General features: G+C 40.7%; 1 protein-coding gene and 1 long non-coding RNA gene across 2 annotated transcripts in view; one reads left to right on the top strand and one right to left on the bottom strand.

Moving 5' to 3' along the window:
• The window catches only part of LOC144313002 (uncharacterized), a 55765-nt gene extending 53663 nt beyond the window's left edge, over positions 1-2102 (bottom strand). Inside the window, exon 1 of the long non-coding RNA XR_013378654.1 lies at positions 2030-2102. This is a non-coding gene — a long non-coding RNA (uncharacterized LOC144313002). The remainder of the gene's footprint in view (positions 1-2029) is intronic.
• RAB32 (RAB32, member RAS oncogene family) lies at positions 1312-23771 on the top strand. Its single transcript, XM_077896240.1, has 3 exons — positions 1312-1580; positions 17759-18036; positions 22584-23771. The coding sequence occupies exons 1-3, from the start codon at positions 1331-1333 to the stop codon at positions 22731-22733; spliced, it is 678 nt and encodes a 225-aa protein (XP_077752366.1). The 5' UTR covers positions 1312-1330; the 3' UTR covers positions 22734-23771.
• Positions 23772-24508: the final 737 nt, after the last annotated feature.

The raw sequence follows: 24508 nt of genomic DNA on the forward strand, positions 1-24508 counted from the left end.
TGTATGTATGGAACAATATGCTGCATTTGTGGCGATAAGTAGAGGATTTCCTTTTTCCTCCCCGAGCTGGAGACACATTGAAAGGACTCTTTAGATGGGTGAACAGAACAGCCATATGCTGGCAGGCCGCAAAACTCGTCTAAAGACATCTCCATGCTTTTTCAATAGCTATTTTAGTAAAGGTTTTACTCCCACCTTGACGTCTGAATTTTAAAACGCCTCCACCTCTGAAAAACATTTTTCAAAGATTGTCAGATTATAGCAGAGCGAACAGCCTCTTTCCGTTTATTTAAGGACGCTCGGGAGAGCGCATCAGCTCCAGGTGTTTCTAACCCCCGGGGCGGGGGCGGGGACGGGGGCGGGGGATGGAGGTAATCCCCGGATTTTATAAACACGGGCAGCTAGGCGAGGCTTCCTATCTTTGTTCTTTAAAGTAAAACCCCTCAAAAGTACCTATTACTCTTCAATCCTTCCCTAGGATCTACCTCAGAGCCTCGACCAGCTAGCTGAAGGCTTCAGTGAAGTTGTTTCAGAGAGTCCGCGTCTTCCTCCCCAGACCCACACCTTTCTTTCTTTCTTTTCTTTCTTCTTTCTTTCTGTTTGTTTGTTTGTTTATTTATTTATTTATTTATTTATTTATTTATTTATTTAATAAAAGTTCACTTATTTATTCATGAGAGACACAGGGAGAGAGAGGCAGAGACCCAGGCAGAGGGAGAAGCAGGCTCCCTGCAGGGAGCCCGACGCGGGACTCGATCCTGGGACCCCGGGGCCACGACCTGGGCTGAAGGCAGGCGCTCACCCACCGAGCGCCCAGGTGCCCGCCTTCATTTAAATACTAGAGCGTTATCAGTGCTTTTGCCAAGGTCAGAGTCGCCCTCCCGCGCTCGCCCCGCCCCCCGGGGTCGCCGGTCCGCCGCGGCCCGGGCGCTCCTCCAGCCCCGCCCCCCCCCTCCGGCGGGCTCCCCGCGGCTCCGGGCCGCCTCCGCAGCGCCAGCAGGGGGCGGCCGGGCGCCGCGCACCCGGGCGCGGAGGGGCCGCCCCGGCGGAGGAAGTGCGGCGCTGGGGCGGCGGGGAGCGGCCTGGCCGCCGGTTCCTCCTCCCCGCGGGCCAGCCCCCGGCCCTCCCTCCCCGCCCCGCGCGGCGGCCGCGGCGGCCGGTTCCGGGTCCTGTGACCCGTCGGGCGGGGGCGGGGGCGGGGGCGCGGGCGGCCGGGCCCGGGGACGTTGCGCGGGCGGGCGGGGGCTCCGCGGGGCTCCGCGGGGGCGGCGCGGCAGGAGCCCGGGCAGCGGCGGCGGCGGGCGGCGGGCGGCGGGCGGCGGCGGCGCTCATGGCGGGCGGCGGGCCCGGGGATGCCGGCCTGGGGGCGGCGGCGGCCGCGGCGCCCGAGACCCGCGAGCACCTCTTCAAGGTGCTGGTCATCGGCGAGCTCGGCGTGGGCAAGACCAGCATCATCAAGCGCTACGTGCACCAGCTCTTCTCCCAGCACTACCGGGCCACCATCGGGGTGGACTTCGCCCTCAAGGTCCTCAACTGGGACAGCCGGACGCTGGTGCGCCTGCAGCTCTGGGACATCGCGGGTGAGCGGCGGCGGCGGGCTCCGTCGGGGGGGCGGGGGGGTCTGGGGGACACCAGCGCCGCCGGGGACCGAAAGGGACGCGGCAGGGCGGACTCCAGCGGGGTCACGACGGTGGCGCGGGCGGGACTAGTGGAAGGACTTAGAAGCAGGCCGGGACAGGTGCAGGCACAACGACCCGGCGTAGACGCCTCCACCAAGTCTGCGCCAAGCATCTCCTCTTTAAGGGAGGAGGCGGCGGCGGCGGCGGTGGCCTCCGCCCCAGTGTCCCTTCTCTCTCTTTCTCCCTCGCCGGACCGTAGTTTGTGAAACGGCCGTGGAGGCTTTTCCAGAAGTTGAACTCTGAAAGTTGACAAGCTTTTGTAATACATCAGGAAGAGTTAGGGGGAGGCCCTGGCTCCTCGCAACCAGTTTTAACATTTCACAGAGGAGCACTGAAGTCGAGTGATTTACCCAAAGGGACACTCCAAGGTACTGACACAACCAACACCAGCAACCGGGTTCCTTTTCGGAATGTTTCTCATCGGCCAGCTTGGATGTGAGATCCCTCTTTGTGATCTCACACTGTCCTCACTGCGCTCCTCAGATAGGATGCTGTGCTAGGCCAGGTACCCCCCGCCCCCCTCCTCCGCTGGAGAAGGTTTGGGAAAGTTGCTCTTGAATCCTTCCTCCCTCCCTAAACCCACCAAGCCCGACTTCTGGTCCCCTTCTCCCCACCCTACGCCCCAATATACTATCTCCCTGGCAGTGGCTTTCAGGTGACATTTGGGAACGTGATACCCCTCTTTGAGAGGGTTCATATTCTCCTTGCTTTAATTTATGAAAACTTGGAACTCTGGTGGGATGGGCGGGGTGCGGGCATTTAAAAAGATGTTAGCTTTGGAAAGTTTAAATATGGAAATGATGATACCAAAAGTTACCCTGTTCAATCACTGTTGCTAAGAAGCTTCATCTGCCATAGACAATTCTTATGGGAGAATGTTTAGAGTGGGAGAGACCCATCCTTCATCCTACAGATGCATCAACTGTAGAAGCTATGGTCACCCAGCTGGTAGTAGAGTAGGAAGGAGGGGCCCAGGTCTGTCTGCTAGGTAGTGCTCTTTTCACCAACAGCTTATCCTATGTGAGAAAGTATTGAATTATAAGCTATATGATATTTTAAGAACAGGTTTCTCTGCCTCAGATATGAGAATGAATTTATGTCATTTCCTCAGAGAAAGGGGGATGCTCAGTCCTGGGCTCAGCTTTTTTTTTTTTTTTTTCTTTTGGTTACAGAAAACCAAAAGTTCGTTTGAAAAGTCATCTTTTGAAGCCAGAGGCTTCTTTCAAAATACTTCCTGCTGTTTCACAGAACCCTTATGAATACTAGTATCTCTTCTTGACAAAGTCATAAATTCTAAAGGTTGCTTTACCATGTGATAGTCATTCTTCAGGAATCTTCAGTGTAGCTGTAGATTTCCATGAAGATGATTTTAACCGCCTCCCCCCTTTCCCCGCCCGAAGGTTGTTGACTTTGCCTTATTCTTCTTGTAAAATAATATCATATTTAGCTATTAAATCATCATTGGGTCTCACTGCAGGGTAATGAAAGATACTGTTGGTACATTTGTGTTTTTAAGCGTCATGCAAAAGTGCTTGTTTGGAGACTTGGGAAAATAAATCACGAGTTATTTTCTTTTTTTGTCCACTTTTAACAGACCTATGTAGCCGAGAAGGGGACACAGTCTTGTCAGACTCTGGTACATATTGGCCTAGATGGAATGAATGTGCTTACACTTTTGCCTACATCCAAAGGTTGAGCTTTGCCAGGAAGGAAGGCAGAATTTTAAGATCTCCAAAAAGGGATTCCTGAATGTTAGATACCATTGAGCAAGTACACATCAGCTGTTAATAAGATTTGAGGTAAACTAATGAGGTAATTAGAAATTACTAAGCTCACTTGATAAGATTTTCGAGATGAGGTCTTAATATATAAGGAAGCTGACACAAAAATAATTTGGCTTTCACCTGGGGTTTAGGGAGCTACATCATTTAAATATGTTTGCTTTGAATATTTGACCTATTAGTGAATCCTGGCTCATACCACTTGAATAAGTTGTAATGATGTAATAAACGCAAACTGATGGCCACTCCAGAAAGCTTCCCATGGCTAAACATATTTGCCTCATGTAGTAACAACGTTGAATCATATTTAACTCTCAAAGGTGAGAAATATTTCTTAATTGCAAAACAGTAGGTAGGGCTGGCCAATTGATATATGACTAACTTAATGTTGGTGCTATTTCAGATTTGTTGTTGCTTTAGAGATGAGAAAGTTGGCAAAGGAATTATATTGAGTCTCTATACTTGGAAACTTTGGCAAGTGTACAGGTGGGAGTTGTCCAGATGTTTCCCATAAATGTGGTCAAGCAGTTTAAGCCAAACTCTTCAAATCAGGAACCATAGTGACTCTTGGGTACAGGCCTTTCCAATGCTTTCTTATTGCGTAAAATGAATGTAGCTTTAAAATCCAGATGCAATTCAATACAATTTTTGTGTTAGGCAACTGTCTTTTATTTCACATCTCTTTTGAGATTGCTCTTAACACATAACTGAAATATCCTAAGTTACTGAAGTCAATAAAATTTTTAAAAAGTTTAATAAATACTACTAAATTAAGATGTAGCAAGAGATGTCTCTGGGCTACCTTTGGTTGTTGCTACATAGAATAATGCATTTAGTATAGGCCAGCAATGCTTTAAATGGTGGAACTTCTGCAGATCTCTCAATTCCTGTAGTCCTCAGTGGCAGACTTTTATTGTGTCACAGAAGCAGTGTTGTATGTAAGGCCCAGGCCCCTCTGGCTGCTGTTTTCATGCAGGAACCACAATGCCAGAGGCCTGCAGCTCGGCCTTTTGTCTTGGTTTTGCCACAGAAAGAGCAAGTGTACCTGGCACACTGGCTTATTTCAATTTTCTTTACCATATTTCCTGATGGGCCTTGCATTTACTGACGAATTCTACCTTCTTGGCACATTTTGCCATGTCACTGCAAACTAGGATGTTTCCCAGTGTAGAATCTGACCTGTCCTTTCATATGTATCATAGAGGAAGTAATAATTTGCCTTACTACTTATTATAACTTTATTAGCAACTATAGAATTTTCCAGGTGGGTTGAATGGCTGGTCTAGACTACATCTTTAAAAGAAGAAGAAGAAGAAAAAAAAAGGTTTGTTCTTTTAGATGGAATACAATGCAGTCTTCCTGTATTCATTGAAGTGATTTGTTTTTATAGAGGAGACAAAACTTTTATGTCAACAATTTCAGAGTTCTCAGCAGGGCCTGAATATTAAATTGATGCCAGATGGATTAATGGCAGAAATTTATTTCACCTAAGTTTTACCTAACATGGAAGCCCTTATAAGAAAATGAATACCCAAAGAAGTGGCTAAACCTAAGTGCTTTTATACCAGGTTGAACAAAGAGAGGGAACTGCAGAAAAATGACTAAAATATATGGGGAGGCTAAAGGAAAATAAGAGTTATTTTATAAGGTCTGTTTCTAGAGACGTCTCTCAGCTTCAACTCCCAACCCTGGTGATGAAGATATTTCTTTCCTCTTAGAAAAGACAGGACATCTCTCAAGTGGGAGTAGTCTTGTCTGCTTTCAGGCAGAAAATAGGGGAGATTAGAGCACGCTTCTTGCATCTGCTCTTTTTCAAGTACCTTTAGTTAAAATAATCCTTATGCCAAAGTGACATTTTGGGGGTGCTGGTCTCTTCTGTCACCTTTCGCTTTTTAGAATTAGTATTTCTGTATAGAAATCTGTATGGATGACACTCTTTTGGGCCCAAGAACAAATTATGAATATTCTACTCATAAGCTCCTATAAATATTATTTGCTATACTGTAAAATGCATGGTTGGAAGATGTAATAAGTTATATAGACCATACTTAGATTCACTTTAAAAAAATATTTTATTTACTCATGAGAGACAGAGAGAGACATAGGCAGAGGGAAAAGCAAGCTCCCCATGGGGAGCCTGATGTGAGACTGGATCCCAGGACCCCGGGATCACAACCTGAGCGAAAGGCAGACACTCAACCACTGAGCCACCCTGGCGTCCCTAGATTCACTTTTTAGTTTTTAATTCCCATTCTAAGTTAGGACATTGATCCTACTTTCCTTGTAGTATCTTCAACATTGGCAACCATGGCACCTCATGGCTTTTTATTGCCTACTTTCATAATTCCAGTAACCCTCATGAGTAAGAATCAGGAATATTATCTCTGATGCTTTTCCTGACCTTCAAAGGATCTATTAGCCAAGAATTATTAATACTCAGGTTTCCTCTAAATATGAAGAAGTGCTCTTAGGGATTAGTCTATAGTTATTTGTTTTTTGTTTTTGTTTTTATTTATGATAGTCACAGAGAGAGAGAGAGAGAGGCAGAGACACAGGCAGAGGGAGAAGCAGGCTCCGGGAGCCCGACGTGGGATTCGATCCCGGGTCTCCAGGATCGCGCCCTGGGCCAAAGGCAGGCGCTAAACCGCTGCGCCACCCAGGGATCCCAGTCTATAGTTATTTGTAACTTCCATCTTAAACATTGAATGTTACATTGACTTTCCAATTACTTACCTCATTTAAAGGGATTTTTAAAATCTTCATTAGATCTGACTTTTGTACAATCTTGCCATCCTCAGCCTTATGCAGATTCAGCTGCTGTGCGGAATTACAAATAAAGCCTACTGTTCCCTTTTCCATCTTTAAATCTTCTCAGTTCGTGAGACCTGAGACACCTTTGGGTGACCCTGTCTGGAGCTGGCATCCACAATTGCCTGAGCAGGATGGGCAGAGTCACAGCATATTTCTGTTACTGTATGTGGAAAAGCCCCTGATAGTGATACCACCATCTTTCTGTGTGTGTCTTTTTAATATGTTCCCATTCTCAGTTGCCTCAGTTGTCTGTCCCACATAAGCTGAAAAGTGCCCAGGTTAGTGGTAGAGAGAGTGGTACATTGATAAGAACACTGACACTATCTTTTTCCCAACCATTTCTTGCTCATTCTACTGTTTGAATTAAAGTATGGGCTATTAAAAAAAAAAAAAAACAAACAAAAAAAACAAAAAAAAACAAAAAAACAAAAACAAATAAACAAAAAATAAATAAATAAAGTATGGGCTTTTAGAGATCCCATAGCCTAAATACAGAGAAGTGTAGTCACTTGCCCATCAATGGCCTGTACAGAGACTTGTCTCATGACTCTGAAATATGAAAACAAGCTTTAATAGAGTAGCAGGTTTTTTGATTCACTGGTGTCAAAACAATCTAAAGATTGTTGTCGAACAGTCTAGCAGACTCCTGTCTAAATTTGCAAATGTTCTGGTCATCCTTATAGTAGCTCCTATGACTCATTTTATACCCATTATAATAATTACCATCTCTTCCTGTATCCATTGAAGTGATTTGCTTTTATAGTGACTTTTTTTTTTTTTTTTTACATTTTCCCGATTTTCCAGTTCTACTCTTCTTAATACAGAACTTCCAATGTAGATCCTTTTTGATCAGCTCCATCACTTTTGGGGGCATTTTAAACAACTCTTTCCACACTGTGTACTTTCTGAAGATAACAAAGCCGCCTTATTGATGTGTACTTGTAGAGCACACACTGGAAACACAAGGTAATAATTATAGATGTTTGCATGGTCTATACTCTGTGATCTCACTGATTAAACCTGTAAGCTGTGCGTTATTCTAGAGAGGCAGTGTTACTTTCAAATATAAGGAGAAATTTTAATCCGTTATGTATTTGTTTTCTTGACCTTCTGATTTTCTTAAGCTTCTGATATGGAAATTTCCATGATTCTTATTCTATTTTTAAGCATACCCAGGATTTTGTTTTTTATCAGGTATAGTGAGGCCAACACACCAGATATCATCACCGTTGAAAAGACAGTTTTTATTCATAGTTCCCAAGAGGAGGGAGCAAGCTGCCCTATGCAGGGCCACATAGGGAAGCACCAGGGTTGGTCAAGAGGCAGAGGAGAGTATGGGTTTATTGTAGTTTTTGTAGGAAGGAATGGACAAGGCAGCGTAGGCAAGTTGAGCAAGTTTAGAATTGGTTCGTTTGAAATATTTCAGTGGGCCTTGGGATATAGGGGTGGTTTCCAGTTGTTTACTACATGGGCATGGGTGATTTAGGGCAGGAGGATAGTGTCCTAGACTACCGGAGCCTGGAAAAAAGCAGATGGGTGGTGAGGGCTCTGGATTGGCTGGTTTGCATATCAAAGATGTTTAATGTCTCTAAGAACTAGCTAAAGCTGGGAGGGGCAGTCCCTCCTCTGGTCCACAAGACCCCAAGATGTTAAAGCATTATGAAACGTAGAACATAAAAACCATGATTGACACATATTTCTAGGCATTTGTTAGAAAGGATTGAGAGATGAAAGTGCTCTTCCAAAGAAGACTTTGAAGGCCTTAGATTTATAGCTGGAGGATACCATATCCTTAAACTAGTGATGATTTCACACTTAATCAACACTTTAGTAGAGAGTCGGCTGAGTCCACAAGTTTGTGTTGTGGTTGTAGAGAGCTCCTGGATGGTGAAGACAGTGCAGACCTATAAATGGAGAGGGGGGGGGGGATTTCTGCAGGGTGACGTAAAAGATCAAGGTAAAAGCACTCTAGAATTCTCCTCAATTATATTTTCAAACGTGCTTCTTGAACTTTTTGCAATCAGGGAGGCTAGACACATGTCATTTCTTCACTCTCCTTTTGAGAGAGATTAGCCACATAAATGGACAGTCGGGATTTTCTAACTGACAGATTCTCTTCTTTCCCATTCTTTCTTTCCACTCTCTTCTGTCCAGATATTTTCCTTAAGCATTTCTGTAGTGATTTCTGATTACTTCTTGAAATTAAGCTAAATATGATGTAGTTTTTGAATGTAGGTGACGTCTGGTGGGGTGAGGTCCAGAGCCAAGGACCAAGAAAGAATTCTTGAGAAGTCTTTAGTGCAAAATGGTGGTTTTATTAAAGCACAGGGATAGGACCTCTGGGCAGAAAGAACTGCTGCCCTGAAGTTGTGAGGGGTGGCTGGTTATATGGTTGGGTAAGCAAAAGGGAGGTTTTCAAAAGAACTTTCCTGTGCTAAAGAGGACCTACAAGATATTGGAGGCCCTGCTGTTGTCAAACTAAGGTGGTTTTTTCCCTCTAGTAAGGTGTTAACATGAAGGCAGTGGGAGCTTCCTGGAGGAAGGTTATTCTCTGCCTGCCTCAATATTTGTCAATAGGCTGCAGGTTATGAGGACATTTAATTTTATCTATATTTCTTTCTGGAAGTTAGGTTATTGATAAGAATGCTTTTTTTCTTGTAAATCACTAAGATGTTTGTAAACTGAGGGAGACTCACATCTTTCAGGGCTGTGATCTCTAGAAGTTAACTATTTGTTTTTCCTTCCCTTAGCGTTGGGGCAGCCAGGAGTGCCTCAGAAAGATCACACATATCCCACCTGGGAGTGTGTGTGGTGGGGGTGGTTAGTGGGGTGTCAGCTTGTGTGCTATCCTCAGTTTGCCTTCTGCTCCCTCATCAAATATATTGTGTTTTTTTTTTTTTTTAAGTGTAATTATATGGGAACTCCTCTGGAGGTTCTTAAAATGCAGATTGATTGTCATCAACTCTTTCAATAGATTTGGCTTCTTCTGATAAACTTCTCTATGCATCATGATTTAACAAAGAGATTAAGAGGTTAATTCTCTCACCTAGTGAGCCTGTGGTTGGACAGTCCACAGCTGCTGAGCAGAACCATAAAGGCTTAGTGGACTAATGCTGACATTGGCACCGCCCGGCTATGCCTTGATCATAGTCTTCGTCCTTGTGGTCCAATTAGATGTGCATGCCTTGCTTCAAGGGCTGCTAGGAAATCTAGCACCTTTTTTTTTTTTTTTTTTTTTAGTTGGATGCATTGCTTTCCCAAATAAAATTCTGTGAAGAGATACTGGAATGGACAACCAGCAATCCCCTATACTTACCAAATTAGAATTCCTACTGGTAGGGCCTGGATATTTGCAAGGTACCACGCACCACACGCAATCTGATTTATACTAAAGTCGAGGAGAAGTAGTTCTGTCATTGGCTTTGCTGCACCCTGGGGATAGAGTGATCCTTTCACCCCACTCAGGGAGTTCTCCACATAACAGGGTATACCTGCCTGCTCCACATGCTTGCTCACCCTCACCTGCCAGGGCATGGGAGTTCTTCTCAATTTCCTACCACCTCTTCTTCATCTCAAGAGCCTCCCTCTGAGGGTAGTGTATGGACACAAGGGCATTTACAGGACAAAGATGGTACATTTCTTGCTCTTGTTGAGTAACTTGGTAAGAAAGTGAAAAGCTAATATCTTAAACATTTTTTTTTAAGATTTTGTTTATTCATGAGAGACACACAGAGAGGCAGAGGGAGGAGCAGACTCCTCACAAGGAGCCTGATGTGGGACTCGATCCCAGAACCAGGATCACACCCTGAGTTAAAGGCAGATGCTCAACCGCTGAGCCACTCAGGCATCCCTGATATCTTAAACTTTTAAAACTACTATGACTTTGAACACAAATCAAAAAGCTATTTTGATTTTATTCCTTGTTTCAGGTAAAGTCAGCTCTTCTTTTTACGGACCCAGAGTAAGACCGTACACAGTGACTGAGTATCACAAATGCCCAGTTGTCTTAAGGTAGCAAAAAGAAATTCAGGCTCTGAATTGATCGGGATGGGTTGGGGGCAGGGGGAGATAGTTTTGAGGACTATTCCATGTTACCACTGCTGCTATCTAGAAAGCAGTTATTTTTCTCTTAGGTGTAGGTGTTTTCCCCTTTTGTTTCTGTATTCAGTTTGTTACACTGTTACACTCTTTTTTTTTTTTTTTAAGATTTTATTTATTCATGAAAGACAGAGGCAGAGACACAAGCAGAGGGAGAAGCAGGCTCCATGCAGGGAGCCCGATGTGGGACTTGATGCCGGTACTCCAGGATCACGCCTTGGGCCAGGCGTCAAACTGCTGAGCCGCCCAGGGATCCCCTGTTACACTCTTGTTTGACAAACCCAAGACCCATCATGACAGCACATTCTTGCCTACATCAGGGTATAAAAATTTTTAATGAATAACTACCCCTTTAGAAGTGATGACTGGATTTAAATGAAATTGGACTGGGTCTAGATTTGTTGGCCACCAACCACGCACATTTGTTAGAGGTGCTTCATCTCTAAAATGCAGATTGAGATTTAAAGATTTTTTTAAAAGGTGTTTACAAGCACAAACTAGAAACCTGCATTTTTCTATCCAATCATCTTGAGTAAGAATATGGTAGCTCAGTGACTCTCAGTGGGTGGGAAAGGGTAAGCATTTCTACACTTAGAAAACTAAATACCAGTTATCTCATTACTTTGATTTGTTTTTCATGGTGAAATTTATATTTTGAGTTTTAAATAATGTGAGGAAACATTTAGGTTATTTATCAAATGAGGCCTCTGTTTCCAATAGCCATTCATACTGTAGTCCTTTCCTTTTCAAATCTGAGAGGAAAGACATTCCTTTTGAAATTTTACTTATAAAGAAGTCCAATTATTTTGTGGTTTTCCTTAATTCAACTATGTATTTTTGGAAATACATTAATGATGTCATCTCTGCTCCTTTTCAAGTCATCAGTGTTGTATACTTCCAGATATTAGGTGAGCATTTTAATCTTTTTGCCAACATGTGTACCTTAAGCTTCATCTCTTTGAGTATGTAAGTTGTGCATCTTTAAATATCTTTGAGCCTAGATGACTAACACTGTGCATTTTCTTCATTTTCAATGCCATGATGTCTAGTTATAATAAAGGTCCCCTTTTCTAGAGAAGGAAGTAAGAGACCTTTTTAAAAGATAAAACATTTTAGAGTCGTTTGGAATATTCTGGCAATATGCCACAGCAGTCTGGATGAAAAAGGCTGCCCCTAGTACTGGGGGAACTAAAGCACTCAGCACTGGGGCATTTCCCAAAGCTGCTATGGTAAAGCCCTAGGAGACTTTGAGAAAGGGTTTACCTTGTGTAATAAAAGAGGGCTGTGCTATTTTTGAGGAAAGGCACATCCTAGGCCAATGGCTCTCCCTTTGGTCTATCTGGAGACATGGGCCATGTGGAGCAACATGTACTCCAGAAAGCCTTTGGCTAACAGATTGGACAGCACATTAGGTAACAAATCAACTTGGAAATTTGAATAATTTCCTCTCCCTGGGATTTTTTTTTTCTCATCTATAAAATAAGAAAGGTTGGATTAGGTGATATGGGTGTCATGCAACAGTTTCAATGTTGTCCATTTAAGTGTGGGAGACATGAAAGTGGTTCCTCCCCCTCCAGTAAGAAATGACCACAGCACTGGTTAAAGAAGGTGGTGATGTTGCTTAGATCTTCCCCACCTTGTTTGAGCTACTTATATAGATCTATTAAGAGGAAGATCTCCCAGGTCCTGCTTAATTTTTAAATTGCCTTAAGCTTTAACTCTACACACACCTACATACCCCATGAAACAAAACTCATGCATCTGTGTTTGTATTTAAGAACTGTAGACTTCTTTACCCTGTCCTCTCCTGTTCTGCGTCACGACCCAGGAGCATTCAGCATGGCAAGAATTCCCTGCATTTCATTTATATAATCGTATGGTAGAATCCAAGAATAATGAAGGTTTCTTGTACTGAACTTAGGATGCTTGATTGGCTACAGAGTGTTCTTTGTATTTCTTGTCTGAAATTAAGAGAAAAATTTTAGGATTCTACAGAATTCCAGTGCAATTCTAATGTTAAATGTGAAAGTCTTTCTCATTGGTTTGGCCCTTAGCCCTTTTTTTTTTTAAACTTAGGGCAAACTCCGGAAGTGTTGTGAAAGGGAAGTAGTAGACTACATCATTCTCATGCGGAAGACTCCGTACTATTGGAAGTTATATCTAAAAGTTAAATATATGAAGCTGTTTAGTACAAGTAAGCATTTGAATGGCATTCTTGATTTAATGTGTCTTTCAAAACAACTAAGATTAGCTTACATACCTCAATGAATAACATCCCTTTGTATGATACCATAATATGTTCTTCATATCTCTGATTACACTTAACACACCATGGTATTAGTGTGTCTATTTCCTCGTATAGACTGTGAACTCTTTAGAAAATCAGATTCATTATTTCATGGTATTCACTAGTGTCTAAGCATAGTGCCTGGTACATGGAAGGAACACATACATGTTTTTGAGTGGAGATCAAATCTAGATATAAAGTAAAAAGATACTTGGGAGTTGTATCAGCCAAGATAGACGAGGTTATGTTGGGGTTCCAACAACACTAAAAGTGTCAATGGTTTAAAATAATTATTCCTCACTCTTTCTACTTGTCCATAGTGAGGGCAGAGGTTGAGGTGGAGGTAGGTATATAAGGGCAGGTTTGTGTCTGAGCTGCCTGAAGACTCAGGCTAATACAAGTTCTATCATCTCTTGATACTGTCATCTCAAAATTAGGGTTCAAGCTTGCTGCAGCAGGACAAGGGCACTGCCACCCAAGTGATTCTACTTCGAAGTGACACTTCTGTTTTCATTTCATTGGCCAAGAATAGTTCATAGCCACTCCTAATTTAGTGGGGGTGGACGAGTGTGATCCTTCATGCATGCAGAAGTGGAAGGGAATGGATATTCGTGAATAGTAGTTCACACATGGAGTACACATGTTGGCAGTATGCTTTCCACCATAGTTCTTTTAGGCAATAATAAGGGAATTGATAAAATTACCCAGAGAGAGATAATAACATGGGGTGCAGCCCTTACTCTAGCAGCAAAGTTTACTATATTTTCCAGTTTGTTTATTTTCTATATTTTCCAGTTTAATGACTGGAAGAAGCTAGCATGTCTCTGTGTTTCAGCCTTTGAAACCAACTTAGTTAAATCTAGGTTTTACTTTGTTAGGTTTTTCTGGAGAGCAACTCTTAATTTTATGTTAAGGTTATTATTTTAAATGAATTCATTGTATCCTTCTCTATTCTCTAATTAAACAACATATTTGAGAAATGTGTGTTTTTTACTTATTTTGACCAGTTCAGGAATATCTTTGAAGCCATAATGGATTACTGCAGAATTTTTTAAAAAAAGAGATGATGAACTCAGTAAAATAGGAAGTATAGTTCACTATTCTGTTGGAAAGTAAGCTATTTCCCTAAATGCATGGCTTGGCCTTTTGATGTGGTATTATTTATGTTTGATCCCCATTGCTGTCTGGATTCAGTGATTGCAGAATCTTTAGAAAATCCTTATAAATTAAAGTTATCACAGAGAAACCTAAAACATCAGAAAGGAGAGCTAGGAGAGATTCAAAGATCCCTAAAGAGCTCTAAAGATACCTGACTTATTTAGGCAGAGAAAGTTACTTGCCTGGAGCTGCTTGACCTTTAGTACATGATAGTTTGATTCTTTAGTAAATTTGTGTTTTCCTCAAGTTCATTTTCCTCTGCAGACTTGTTTTCACCTCTACAGTTCACAGCATAGAACTAGTTTAAGGCTTTGTCGTGTTTAATTGCACCATTTTAAAGAGGATACTCAGGTTTTCATCGTGTAATACATTTATTGAGAACTTAATAATAATACTACCTAACATTTACACAGTGCTTACTGTGGGCCTGACCTTTTACTTTTTGAACTTAAAGTATAATTTACATGCATAGACCTTAAATACATGACTTCATGAATTTTTACATAGCACTTCCGGTTCAAGCTACATGCAGACCATCCCTAACCTCCTAGAACAGACGCAGCAAATACCTTAGGTTTTTGTTTCTTGTTGCAGCTACTCAACTGTGCCATTGTAGAATGAAAACAGATGTAGAAACTCATAAAAAGATAATGGTGATAAGATTCCAGTAAAACTTTATTTAGCTGAATTTGGCCATGAATTATGATTTGTTGTACTCTGCCCTAAAAAACTCTCAAGCAGGCAATTTATATTAAACCTTCCCAATGAGCCTCTGAGGTAGGTGTTCTTTTTTTTTTTTAATCACTTTATTGATACAGAATTGACATGCAACAAACTACAATTTGGTGTTTTGACATAGGTAAACACTAGTGAAATATCACTATAATCAAGTTTGCAGATATATCCATCATCCCCAAAGTATTTCCTCTTGCCCCTTGGTAACTCATCTCTCTGCCTGTCCAAGACAACCACTGATGTGCTCCCTCTTACTAAGTCACTAATTTTTTAATTTTTAAGGATGATATAAATCTTTTAATAGAGTATTACCTATTCCCTCTCTGGTCTGGCTTCTTTTACTCAGCATAATTATTTTGAGATTCATCCATTTCGTTACTTGTATCTATAGTTTGTTCCTTTCCTTTCTATTGTTATATTCCATTGTATAGATATACCATATGTTCTTCATTACTATTTTGGCTATTAAAAATAAAACATCTATGAGCATTCACAAACATGACTTTGTGTAGACATGTGTTTTCATTTTGGGCAAATACCTAGGAGTAGAATGTGTTGGTTGTATGGTAGATATGTTTAAATTTTTAAGAAACTATCAGATTGTTTACCAAAGTGGATGTATTAAATTCTTATTTTTACCAGCAGTGTATGAGAGCCTGATTGTTCCACATCTTCACCAGTACTTAGTAAAATCAGACTTTTTAGCCATTTTTGTGGGCATGAAAGGGCAGCTCTTTGTGATTTAAATTTGCATTTCTCCAATAATTAATGATGCTGGGCATCTTTTCCTCTGCTTATTTGTCATCTTGTACATTTTTTGATAAAGTGTGTATAAACTTTATTAATTAGATTTTTAATCTTAGGGAGTTTTGAGAGTTATTTATATGTTCTGGATATAAGACCTTTACTAGGGCAGCCCGGGTGGCTCAGCGGTTTAGCACCACTTTCAGGCCAGGGTGTGATCCTGGAGACCCAGGATCTAGTCCCACGTCGGGCTCCCTGCATGGGGCCTGCTTCTCCCTCTGCCTGTGTCTCTGCCTCTCTCTCTCTCTCTCTCTCTCTCTGTTGCTCATGAATAAACAAAACAAAACAAAACAACAACAACTAAAACCTTTACTAGATATGGGATTTGCATTTTTTTCTCTGTCTGTACCTTTCCTTTTCATTTGCTTAATAGTGTAATTGACACCATTTTGAATTGCCATATGGTGTGGTTGTTAGAAAGCACACTCTCAGGCTATTAGAGAGTTTTGAATCCTAACCCTAGAACCTAGGGAAAATAACTTGAGATTTCTAAGCCACAGGGTCTACCTCAAAAATTGCTTATTATACATGTTTCTGATTTTGTTTTACTAAGAAGTTTACATGAGGACAAATTCGAATATGATTTAGGATGATTGGTTGAAAGAAGTATTTTTAGGTATTTATAGATGATTCAGTAAACAAAACAAGAGTCACTAAAGCTTAGTTTTTCTTCATAACTTCTGGATTTCTATACTTTTACTAGTTTGGCACCCTACTGTCTTTTTCTAAATTGAAGGGATAGTCCAAAAGAATACTCTTATAGCTGTGGAATAATCTTATATGCTGGGCTGTCTTAATGAGGCTAATAATTTCCCTTGTTGCCATAGTCAGTATTATATTTAAGAATTATAAACATAAAAGTCAGTAGTATGTGCTCTCTAGTTAAAATTGAAGTCAGAACCACTTTAATGCATCTATATCGTCTTTTTTGCAGAATAGTATTATTGATTTTGACCAGTTGGTATATCCTCTGTCAATTTGCTGTGTATGATTATTAAGTGTATGTTTATGGAAAATGGTCCAGGTGTTAACTTCTTATGAATTTCAGCATTGTGATCAAATAAGCTAAATAATTGGCTGGTCAGATTTACATTACCAATACAATATGAACATGATAGTGGCGTTTCGTATGTGACCATTTGTTACAATAAAATTCAGACATCTAGACTATCATAGTACAGCTTCAGATGAGCCCACATGAGGAGTTGTCACAAACCAAATGATCTTTAAGTGTATCCATTTAAGCTTGCCTATTGTGGTGTTTTTCCATTATTTCCTTAAGCAATACCTAAAATTGCATGAGGCTATAGTAGAATTTGGAGAAGGAATATTTTTTGTGGGTAGCTTTGTGTTTGTTACTATCAATAAATAAAGTGTGTTTTCCATCATGTGTTTTAACAGTAAGTGTCCTGTCAGTTTTGTTTTTATCATTGGTCAGAGTTATCCATCTTAGATTTGCACTGATTGCCAGTCATTTTTCCTCAACACTGTAGTCAGTAACTTGACAGGATGAAGGGAAAGGCCTCAGAAGTCAAGGCAACTGCAGGATAGTTCAGAATGGCTGGCTTCGTATCAGCATGGGTGCGTGGGAGTCAGGAGGTCCAGATTCTGGTCCTGCCTTGTGTAGTCAGTGCTGCTGTAATCCTGGCCAAGCAGCTCTTTGCATCGGTTAGCATCTGTCAGATGAAGATTAGGGACCCTCCTCCATCAAAGAACAGTGTGACACCAGACAGAAGGGGGATGCTTTGCAAAGTCCCAGGTAGTATGTGAAGCAGTAGAATTTTTCTCTAAGTATTTAACATGTTAAATTATTTTAAAAGTATGATATTCAAAAAACTATAGTCAGTCCTTTTAATCACACAACTATGCTTCTTGTTAGTAGGTTTGCATGCCTTCTTAGAGGAGAACAATCTTGCAGACAGAGTCAAAAACGGGTACAGGCTAGAGATGGGGAGGAAAGATGAATTCCTTTATCTCATATCCAGCCCTAGTCCTTTTGACTGCATTTTACCCACCATACTTATCTTCTTCCTGCAAGCTTCATTTTCTTCTATTTTTGTCTCTTCTCCCCTCCACTGCTAGCTTTCTTTTTTTCCTTTAGAACTTTTCTTAGACTACAGGGAGTGGCAGGGCATGGGGAAGCGATGGGCTCTGTAGCATTAAGCCCTGTCACCTGGATGTTTATGGAGCATGTGTCAGACACACACAGAACATAAAACTAGTTAATTGTGTACTCGGACCCCATGATCAGCCATGTGGTTTGTGCATCCTTCATCCCACCAGTTTCTTTGCTACAGAACAGGAGATGTGTTTATAGCACTATTCCTAGGGTCAAAAGGTTTATATCTAAACATAGACTCTGTCTGAATTATGAGTTCTTAATCTCTTAATATATTTATTTCTAGGGCAGGAGCGGTTTGGCAACATGACCCGAGTATACTACAAAGAAGCTGTTGGTGCTTTTGTAGTCTTTGATATATCGAGAGGTTCCACATTTGAGGCCGTCTTAAAATGGAAAAGTGATCTGGATAGTAAAGTCCATCTTCCAAATGGCAGCCCGATTCCTGCTGTCCTCTTAGCTAATAAATGTGACCAAAAGAAGGATGGTGGCCAGAATCCTCCTCAGATGGACCAGTTCTGCAAAGAACATGGTTTCACTGGATGGTTTGAAACCTCTGCAAAGGTGAGGTCCACTTTGTGTTTATATCTACTCTGCTTTTAACTCATAAATCTGAGCTGTAACTATAAAATATTTAGACAGGTTTACGTGGGTGGTTTTGGGGAGCCTAGAAGAAAGCAAAGTATAGCATGGATATGTTATAACTTTGGGCAGCAGGAATGCTTTAAAATTGGCCAATGTGGAGGTGAATAGAACAGGTTTTCCATCAAAATAAAAATGATTGGGACGCCTGGGTGGCTCAGCGATTGAGCATCTGCCTTCGGCTCAGGGCATGATCCCAGGGTCCAGAGATTGAGCTCCCTGGATCCCAGGGCCCAGAGATTGAGCCTGCTTCTCCCTCTGCCGGTGTCTCTGCGTCTCTCTCTCTGTGTCTCTCATGAATAAATAAATAAAATCTTAGAAAAAATTATTTAGAGCAATGAACAGGGAGATTCTCTGAATTTGAGCCTTTAAATGAAGCTCTTCTGCAACTGGAGTTTATGGGGGAGAAGTTATCTGGTCAGGCACAAGCATTTTTGATTTTTTACTGAAGGCTTAACAAGATATAAGGACATAGATGACCCCGGTGACTGTGTGGGTCATATGCAGCACTAACAAAAATGGACACTGAAGATGTCAGAAAATGTATTCAGGTGGTGTTTGAAGAGTTTCAGATGGTGTATGAAAGAATTTGAACAAGACAAGTATTAACACTTGTAACATGCTTCCATGAATAGTGGAGTGATAATTTTTTCTTTCATCTATTATGGGGTACAGTGTTTTTTGAGGAAAAATAAAAACACTAAGTTGGCTGTTAAAAATCTTGCCAACCTAGATATACAAGAAAGCAAAAGTGAAATCACAAGCACAAAATATTGGTGGGGAAGGAGTTTATGTGCATTGGGAATTTCTCATTAGAAGTCAAATAATCAGATTTACGTAAGAATGATGAAATGTTGGAGAAATTCTGTAATGAACGAAATTGAAACCAGAAGACTGGCCTAGTTTAACACAATCCCAGCATTTGGGATGCCTTCTGTGGATTTCTGTTGTGTGCATGCATCTATATCTATATATCTATATCTATATCTATAGCTATATATGTATGTATGTATATATACACATGCATGTATACATATGTATATATTTTTGTGTGTATATATATTTATTTAAAAAGCATTTTCCTCTTAGCTAACAAATGTGACTGGATTTACCTACTGGTCAAATTATCTACTTACTACTAGGTTACTTTTAGCTTTACCAGGAACCCACCCAAAAAGTAGAAGATCATTTGGTGCCACTGGTGATCAGAATAATGAAAGCAAAGCTGTAAGAGATTGCACAGAAAAGCTGCTCTGGAAATAACTGAGTGATGTTGGAGTCATTGGAAAAACTAGTGTCTGCTGGAGGCAGAAGTTTTTACTCCTAAGCTAAAGGCTTATTTTTTAAATATATTTTAGAATCTTAAAATTTAGTTTAATGAATAAAATGTGATGGCAGAAAAAAATTGCAGTGCAGGGTTGCATGCCACACGAGCACCTAGCTGGGCAGGAAGAAGGAAAATGGCAGTAGTTGGAGACTGGTCATGGAGGCACTTGTCCTGGAAGCCATGCCCTCTGTCTGCAGTGGGTCTATGAGGTGATTTGCTTTACTTCTCAGCTTTGTTGGGAAATAATTAGTGATATGTGTAATGTGTATTAGAGCATGAGATTTGCTGGAAGAAATGCATGTATTACAGGTAAAATTTCTAAGTTTTATTTGAATTAATCATTCAGGTAATAAATCCAAATTCCTGCCCAGAATCTAGATGGAAGATTCAACAATGATAGTGTCATGTGGTTGGATAGCTTGAGATTGTGTAAGTCATCAGCTTTGTTACATTTATAGACAGGGTTACATGTAAGTGGAGAAGGAGAACACTGGCTAATAGTAGAAGTTTCAGGACTGTTTTGTGCTTTCCTCCAAATATATTAGCAACACCATCTGCAGAATTTCCTTAATAGTAAACCAGGAATGTTCCAAGAGAATAACAGTAATATGAAATTTAGGTTAAAATTTTAGTTGAGGCTTAAGGTACTGCCTAAGTTTCACAAATGCCTGTATTTCTGAGCTGGCCAGCAGCTGACTCCCCAGCTGATTTCTACCGGAATTCCAGTGATCTGAATTATAATGGGCACACAGCCAAAAGACAGTTTTGAATTCATGAACTTCATCTTTTCACCTTTTTTGCAAATAATGGAATTTCCAGTATGAAAATGTGTGACTAATTACAATATGGGAATTTTCCATTTCTAATCTCTAACCTTAATGTGGTTAGAGAGCATTATAATTCTTGGAGATAATGCGACTGGTGGGGGTTGAATGAAATTTGAACATTCAAGGATCAATAATTTAATTAAAGTTAATACTTATTTTAGGAGTGGAGGTTAAAAAAAAAAAAAAAAAAAGAAGGAAAAGCTTGTGTTGATGCTGGAAAAGGTACCTGAGTGAATAGCCCAGGTCTTGCAGATTTCTCACTGTCTGAGAAAGTATAGCAGATAAGGGAGACAGGATGAGCCTCATGTTGTTAGATTAAAATTGGAGTGATCACTATGACCTTAATGTTTTATATGCATGTATAAATATATATGTTTCTGGGTTTATGTGTGTCTAAATACACACATATGTATAAACAGGTAAATGTAGAAATTGATGTCTATGTGTCTGTGGCTGCATATGTGTATTAATAGCTCTGCTTGCTCGGAGGGGTTAGGAGCAATGACACCACAGATCCAATGAGCTTCTTAGTCTCCAGAATTTGGTTTTTATTTTTTATTTTTAAGGGATTTTATTTATTTATTTTAGATAGAGTATAGCTGGGGAAGTAGCAGAGGGAGAAGGAGAGAGAAAATCTCAAGCAGACTCCCTTCTAGTGCAGAACCTAACACCAGACTTGATCTCACCACTCTGCCATCATGACCTTGAGCCAAAATCAATAGTGGATGCTTAACTGACTGAGCCTCCCAAACTCAGAATTTGGTTTATAAATACTGTTCTTCTGTAAAAAGAACAGGGGTTTTGTGGACAAGGGAGTTTGGTGGGACAAGGAAAGTAAAGATGCAACAGAGATATTTTGTGGCACCAGAAACTAAGGAAACACAAAATGGAGATCTGTCAAAAAGAAACAGGACCTCACTTACAGGATCTCCAAAAAAAAAATCGACACTTTGAGCAGCAAAGTAAATAACTATTGTAAGAGATCTAATCCATAGAATAAAATAATAATCTCTGATATGAATAAACCAATGAAACAAGTAGAGGAGAAGAGAAAACTCTTCCTAATGGTAGAATTTCAACTAATAGATGTAGAAGGAATGATGGAAAGGAACAATCACCATGTAATAATAGCTGTTTTAGGAAAGAATGAATTAATGTTAAAGTTGATGGGAAAACTATGATGAAAAATAGGATATTTACACTTTTGAGCTTACTGAGTACAAAGGAAAAATAGCTATTCCATGGCTGGCAGACATGACTTTAAGCAAATGTCCCTCTTGTACACTGAGAGGGACATATCACTTATTCCTGCCAAAAGTGCATAACTTGAGTTTAATGATACAGAAACAAGCCCAAACAGAGATATTCTCTGGCCAGCATGCTCCAAGAATGTCAAGGTCATGAAAGGCAAGGTGATTGAAGAGCTGTTCCAGGTTACAGGAGACCAAGGAGATGTGTACATGAATTACGGCTGGTCCCTTGGATCTCAGATGGGACACTGAGACAATGGTGGTATTTTAAATTTCATAATTATTGACAACATATTATTGAATTTCCTGATTTTTATCTGGAAACCTGATTACCCAAAGATGTTAATATTTTAGGAATATGAGTGAAGGGTATTTGGAATATTTGCTATTTTTGCAATGTTTTTGTCAATCTGAAATTTAAAAATGAAAAGTTAAAATACTTTTTCTTTTGAAAAGTTAAATACTTAAAAGCCCAGATTTTGCTATGTGTTATTTGTGTATTTAATGACACCTAATAGATCTGTCACACAAAAGTGATAGCTAGTGATTTCTTGGGATATTTTAATGGACATCACACCTGCAGCATTGCTTCAGGTTAATTTACACATACGCCAACTAAAAGTAATAATCTGTACTCAGAGATGGGAAGTGACATGATGCATTTGTCATATTTTAATGTGTGAGCCCATTGGCCTTCTTAGACTTGCCTTAGATGTTGGAGGGCAGGAACTTTTTCATCTTGGTGCTTTCATTTATGTGAGTGGTAACCCAGCGTGGGATGAAGATTCCTTATCAACCATTGAGATAGTTCATTAAACCTCAGCAGCAAGTTTGAAATGGAAACATCAGGAAGGGGGATCCTTTGTGAAGAGAAGAGTGTTCTGTAGCCATGTTACTCAATGGCATTGAACTCTGACTGTGTGTACCCTGTAGGGAGGGAGAAGACGGTAGGCCGCGTATTGGAACACCCTCTGACAAACTGTGCTCATCCCCGTAGTACTCTTAATGCTTTCATCTAGGCATTAATCCTAAGAATTCACCCTGTTCATCATTTCCGCATTACAGGATAACATAAACATAGATGAAGCAGCCCGGTTCCTAGTGGAGAATATTCTTGCCAACCACCAAAGCTTTCCTAACGAAGAAAACGACGCGGGCAAAGTTAAACTGGATCAGGAGACCCTGACCGCCGAGAGCAAGTCCCAGTGTTGCTGATGTGCCTGCTGCATCTGTGCGTGCAGGATGCAGCCTAGCTGGGCTGGAGCGAGTCCTGAGAGGTGGCTAAGGTGGTGGCTGTGCTGTGCTGTGAATCTTCCCAGGGCTGCACTTTAAATAAATGCTCCGGTTTTTCTAGGGGGGGTAAATCTTTTTCCCTGCACGGAACGACTGTGATGTCACCCCTGGGAGCCTGCGGCCACATGGGGCATGTAGAGAAGTAGCTGTGCCAGTGGGCCCACACCCTGTGGCATGAACACTTAGGCTTTTGGGGCGGTTGCCATGTATTCAGGATAATGTTTACATCCTCTGTAACATCTCTTTAAATGACAGCCCCTCAGGATTTGGTAAGACTTCCAAGTTGTGCCTTTTAGCCAAAGCACTGGGGTGGTAATAAAGCCTCACCTGCAGCCTCTCAGTCATGTTATGGGTCTGTTTTTGTCTCCACACTCCGTCCTCACTCTCCACGGAGGCTGTAGACTGTTAGACACATGAGGCTTGAAGTTTTTGTACTGCAGTTTTGTTTTCCTCCCTACTTCAAACTTTGGTACTTCATGTAAAATTGTTATCCTTAAGTGTTAGAATTTCACGGGCCCTCGACAGTGTGGCACGTCCTTGCTAAGGACTCAGGCAGCACTCACCGCATTGGCCTTCTGGCTCTGGTTGCTGCCAGTTGGAAACAACATAAATGAACAGTCCTTCTCTCTCTAGTTCTTTCTTTTTTCCCTCATCCTCCCATGTGTTTGTTTTTGTACCCAAGAGCCTGGCTGATATTACCATTGCAATTCTCTCTTAACTGGAGCTAGTCTTTTGCAAATCTGTATTAGTAATGGTTGCAGAGAGAAGTTACTTCAAAGCATATACAATGAAAGCTGAGATTCCGTATTACGAATTATGAAGGAAAGTAGGTCATGTGTGGTTTTCTGTAAGGTTTGAGACATTTAAAGTATAACACATAAGAAACTTAAGGCAGCCTCGTGATTTTTTTGTATTACCATTTGACCCAGTTAAGGAAAAGAATAAATATTTTGACTGAAACTTTGTGTGTGTTTTTTTTTTTTTTTAATTAATGTGGTTCTAGAAAGGTAGATGGGGTGTGCTTTTCTGCCTTAGAAAACTGTCTATTTACGTTGTCTCTTTTGTTTTTAAGGGACTTGCTATCATCTGAAAGGTTCGACTTCTTTCAAAGGAATTTTAAAGGTGTTTGTGACATAATCCAGAGCTATTGCAACGTGAGACATTGACCAAATTTTCTTATACATCATAATGAGCATGGGTAGGAAAGATCTATGCATTTGTTGAGAGCAACCTAGCAAGAATTGCATTTGCTCTGATAGGTGTATTCTGGGAATAAATAGTTATCGTGGGCCATACAATGTAGCTTGCCCTTCTTGTTAAATCTAGGCTTTGCTTAGGAATCACAGATGTGTTTATGTTCTGCATTTAAGTAAATAAGCTCTTTGATCTTTTGGGACATATAATCTATACAGATTCAGATTTTCTGAAGCTAAGGAATATAAAGAAAGACCCTTATTTAAATATCACTTACCATTTAGTTAATGTAGTCCCTTCTTAATGTTTAAAAAATATTGCATTAAATCTTGCTTTCTAAGAAATATGTGTCATGCTCTAAAGTTTTTTTTTTTTTTTTCTGGTCTAGGTCAATGTACAGCTTCTTAATCTTTACTAATTCCAAAGTCCATTGTGTAAGCAGTATGAAAAATTGGTGCCAAATCCTAAATGTTAGACATACAAAGCTTATCCTGTGTGGTCAC

The sequence above is a fragment of the Canis aureus genome, chromosome 1 (genome assembly GCF_053574225.1).
Source record: "Canis aureus isolate CA01 chromosome 1, VMU_Caureus_v.1.0, whole genome shotgun sequence".
Taxonomy (NCBI): domain Eukaryota; kingdom Metazoa; phylum Chordata; class Mammalia; order Carnivora; family Canidae; genus Canis; species Canis aureus.

What these genes read in the sequence shown, in the direction of transcription:
- RAB32 (XM_077896240.1), top strand. Translation starts at nt 1,331, where the DNA reads ATGGCGGGCGGCGGGCCCGGGGATGCCGGCCTGGGGGCGGCGGCGGCC. An exon ending in GCAGCTCTGGGACATCGCGG is followed by an intron (nt 1,581 to 17,758) that starts GTGAGCGGCGGC and finishes ATTTATTTCTAG; the next exon opens with GGCAGGAGCGGTTTGGCAAC. An exon ending in GGTTTGAAACCTCTGCAAAG is followed by an intron (nt 18,037 to 22,583) that starts GTGAGGTCCACT and finishes TCCGCATTACAG; the next exon opens with GATAACATAAACATAGATGA.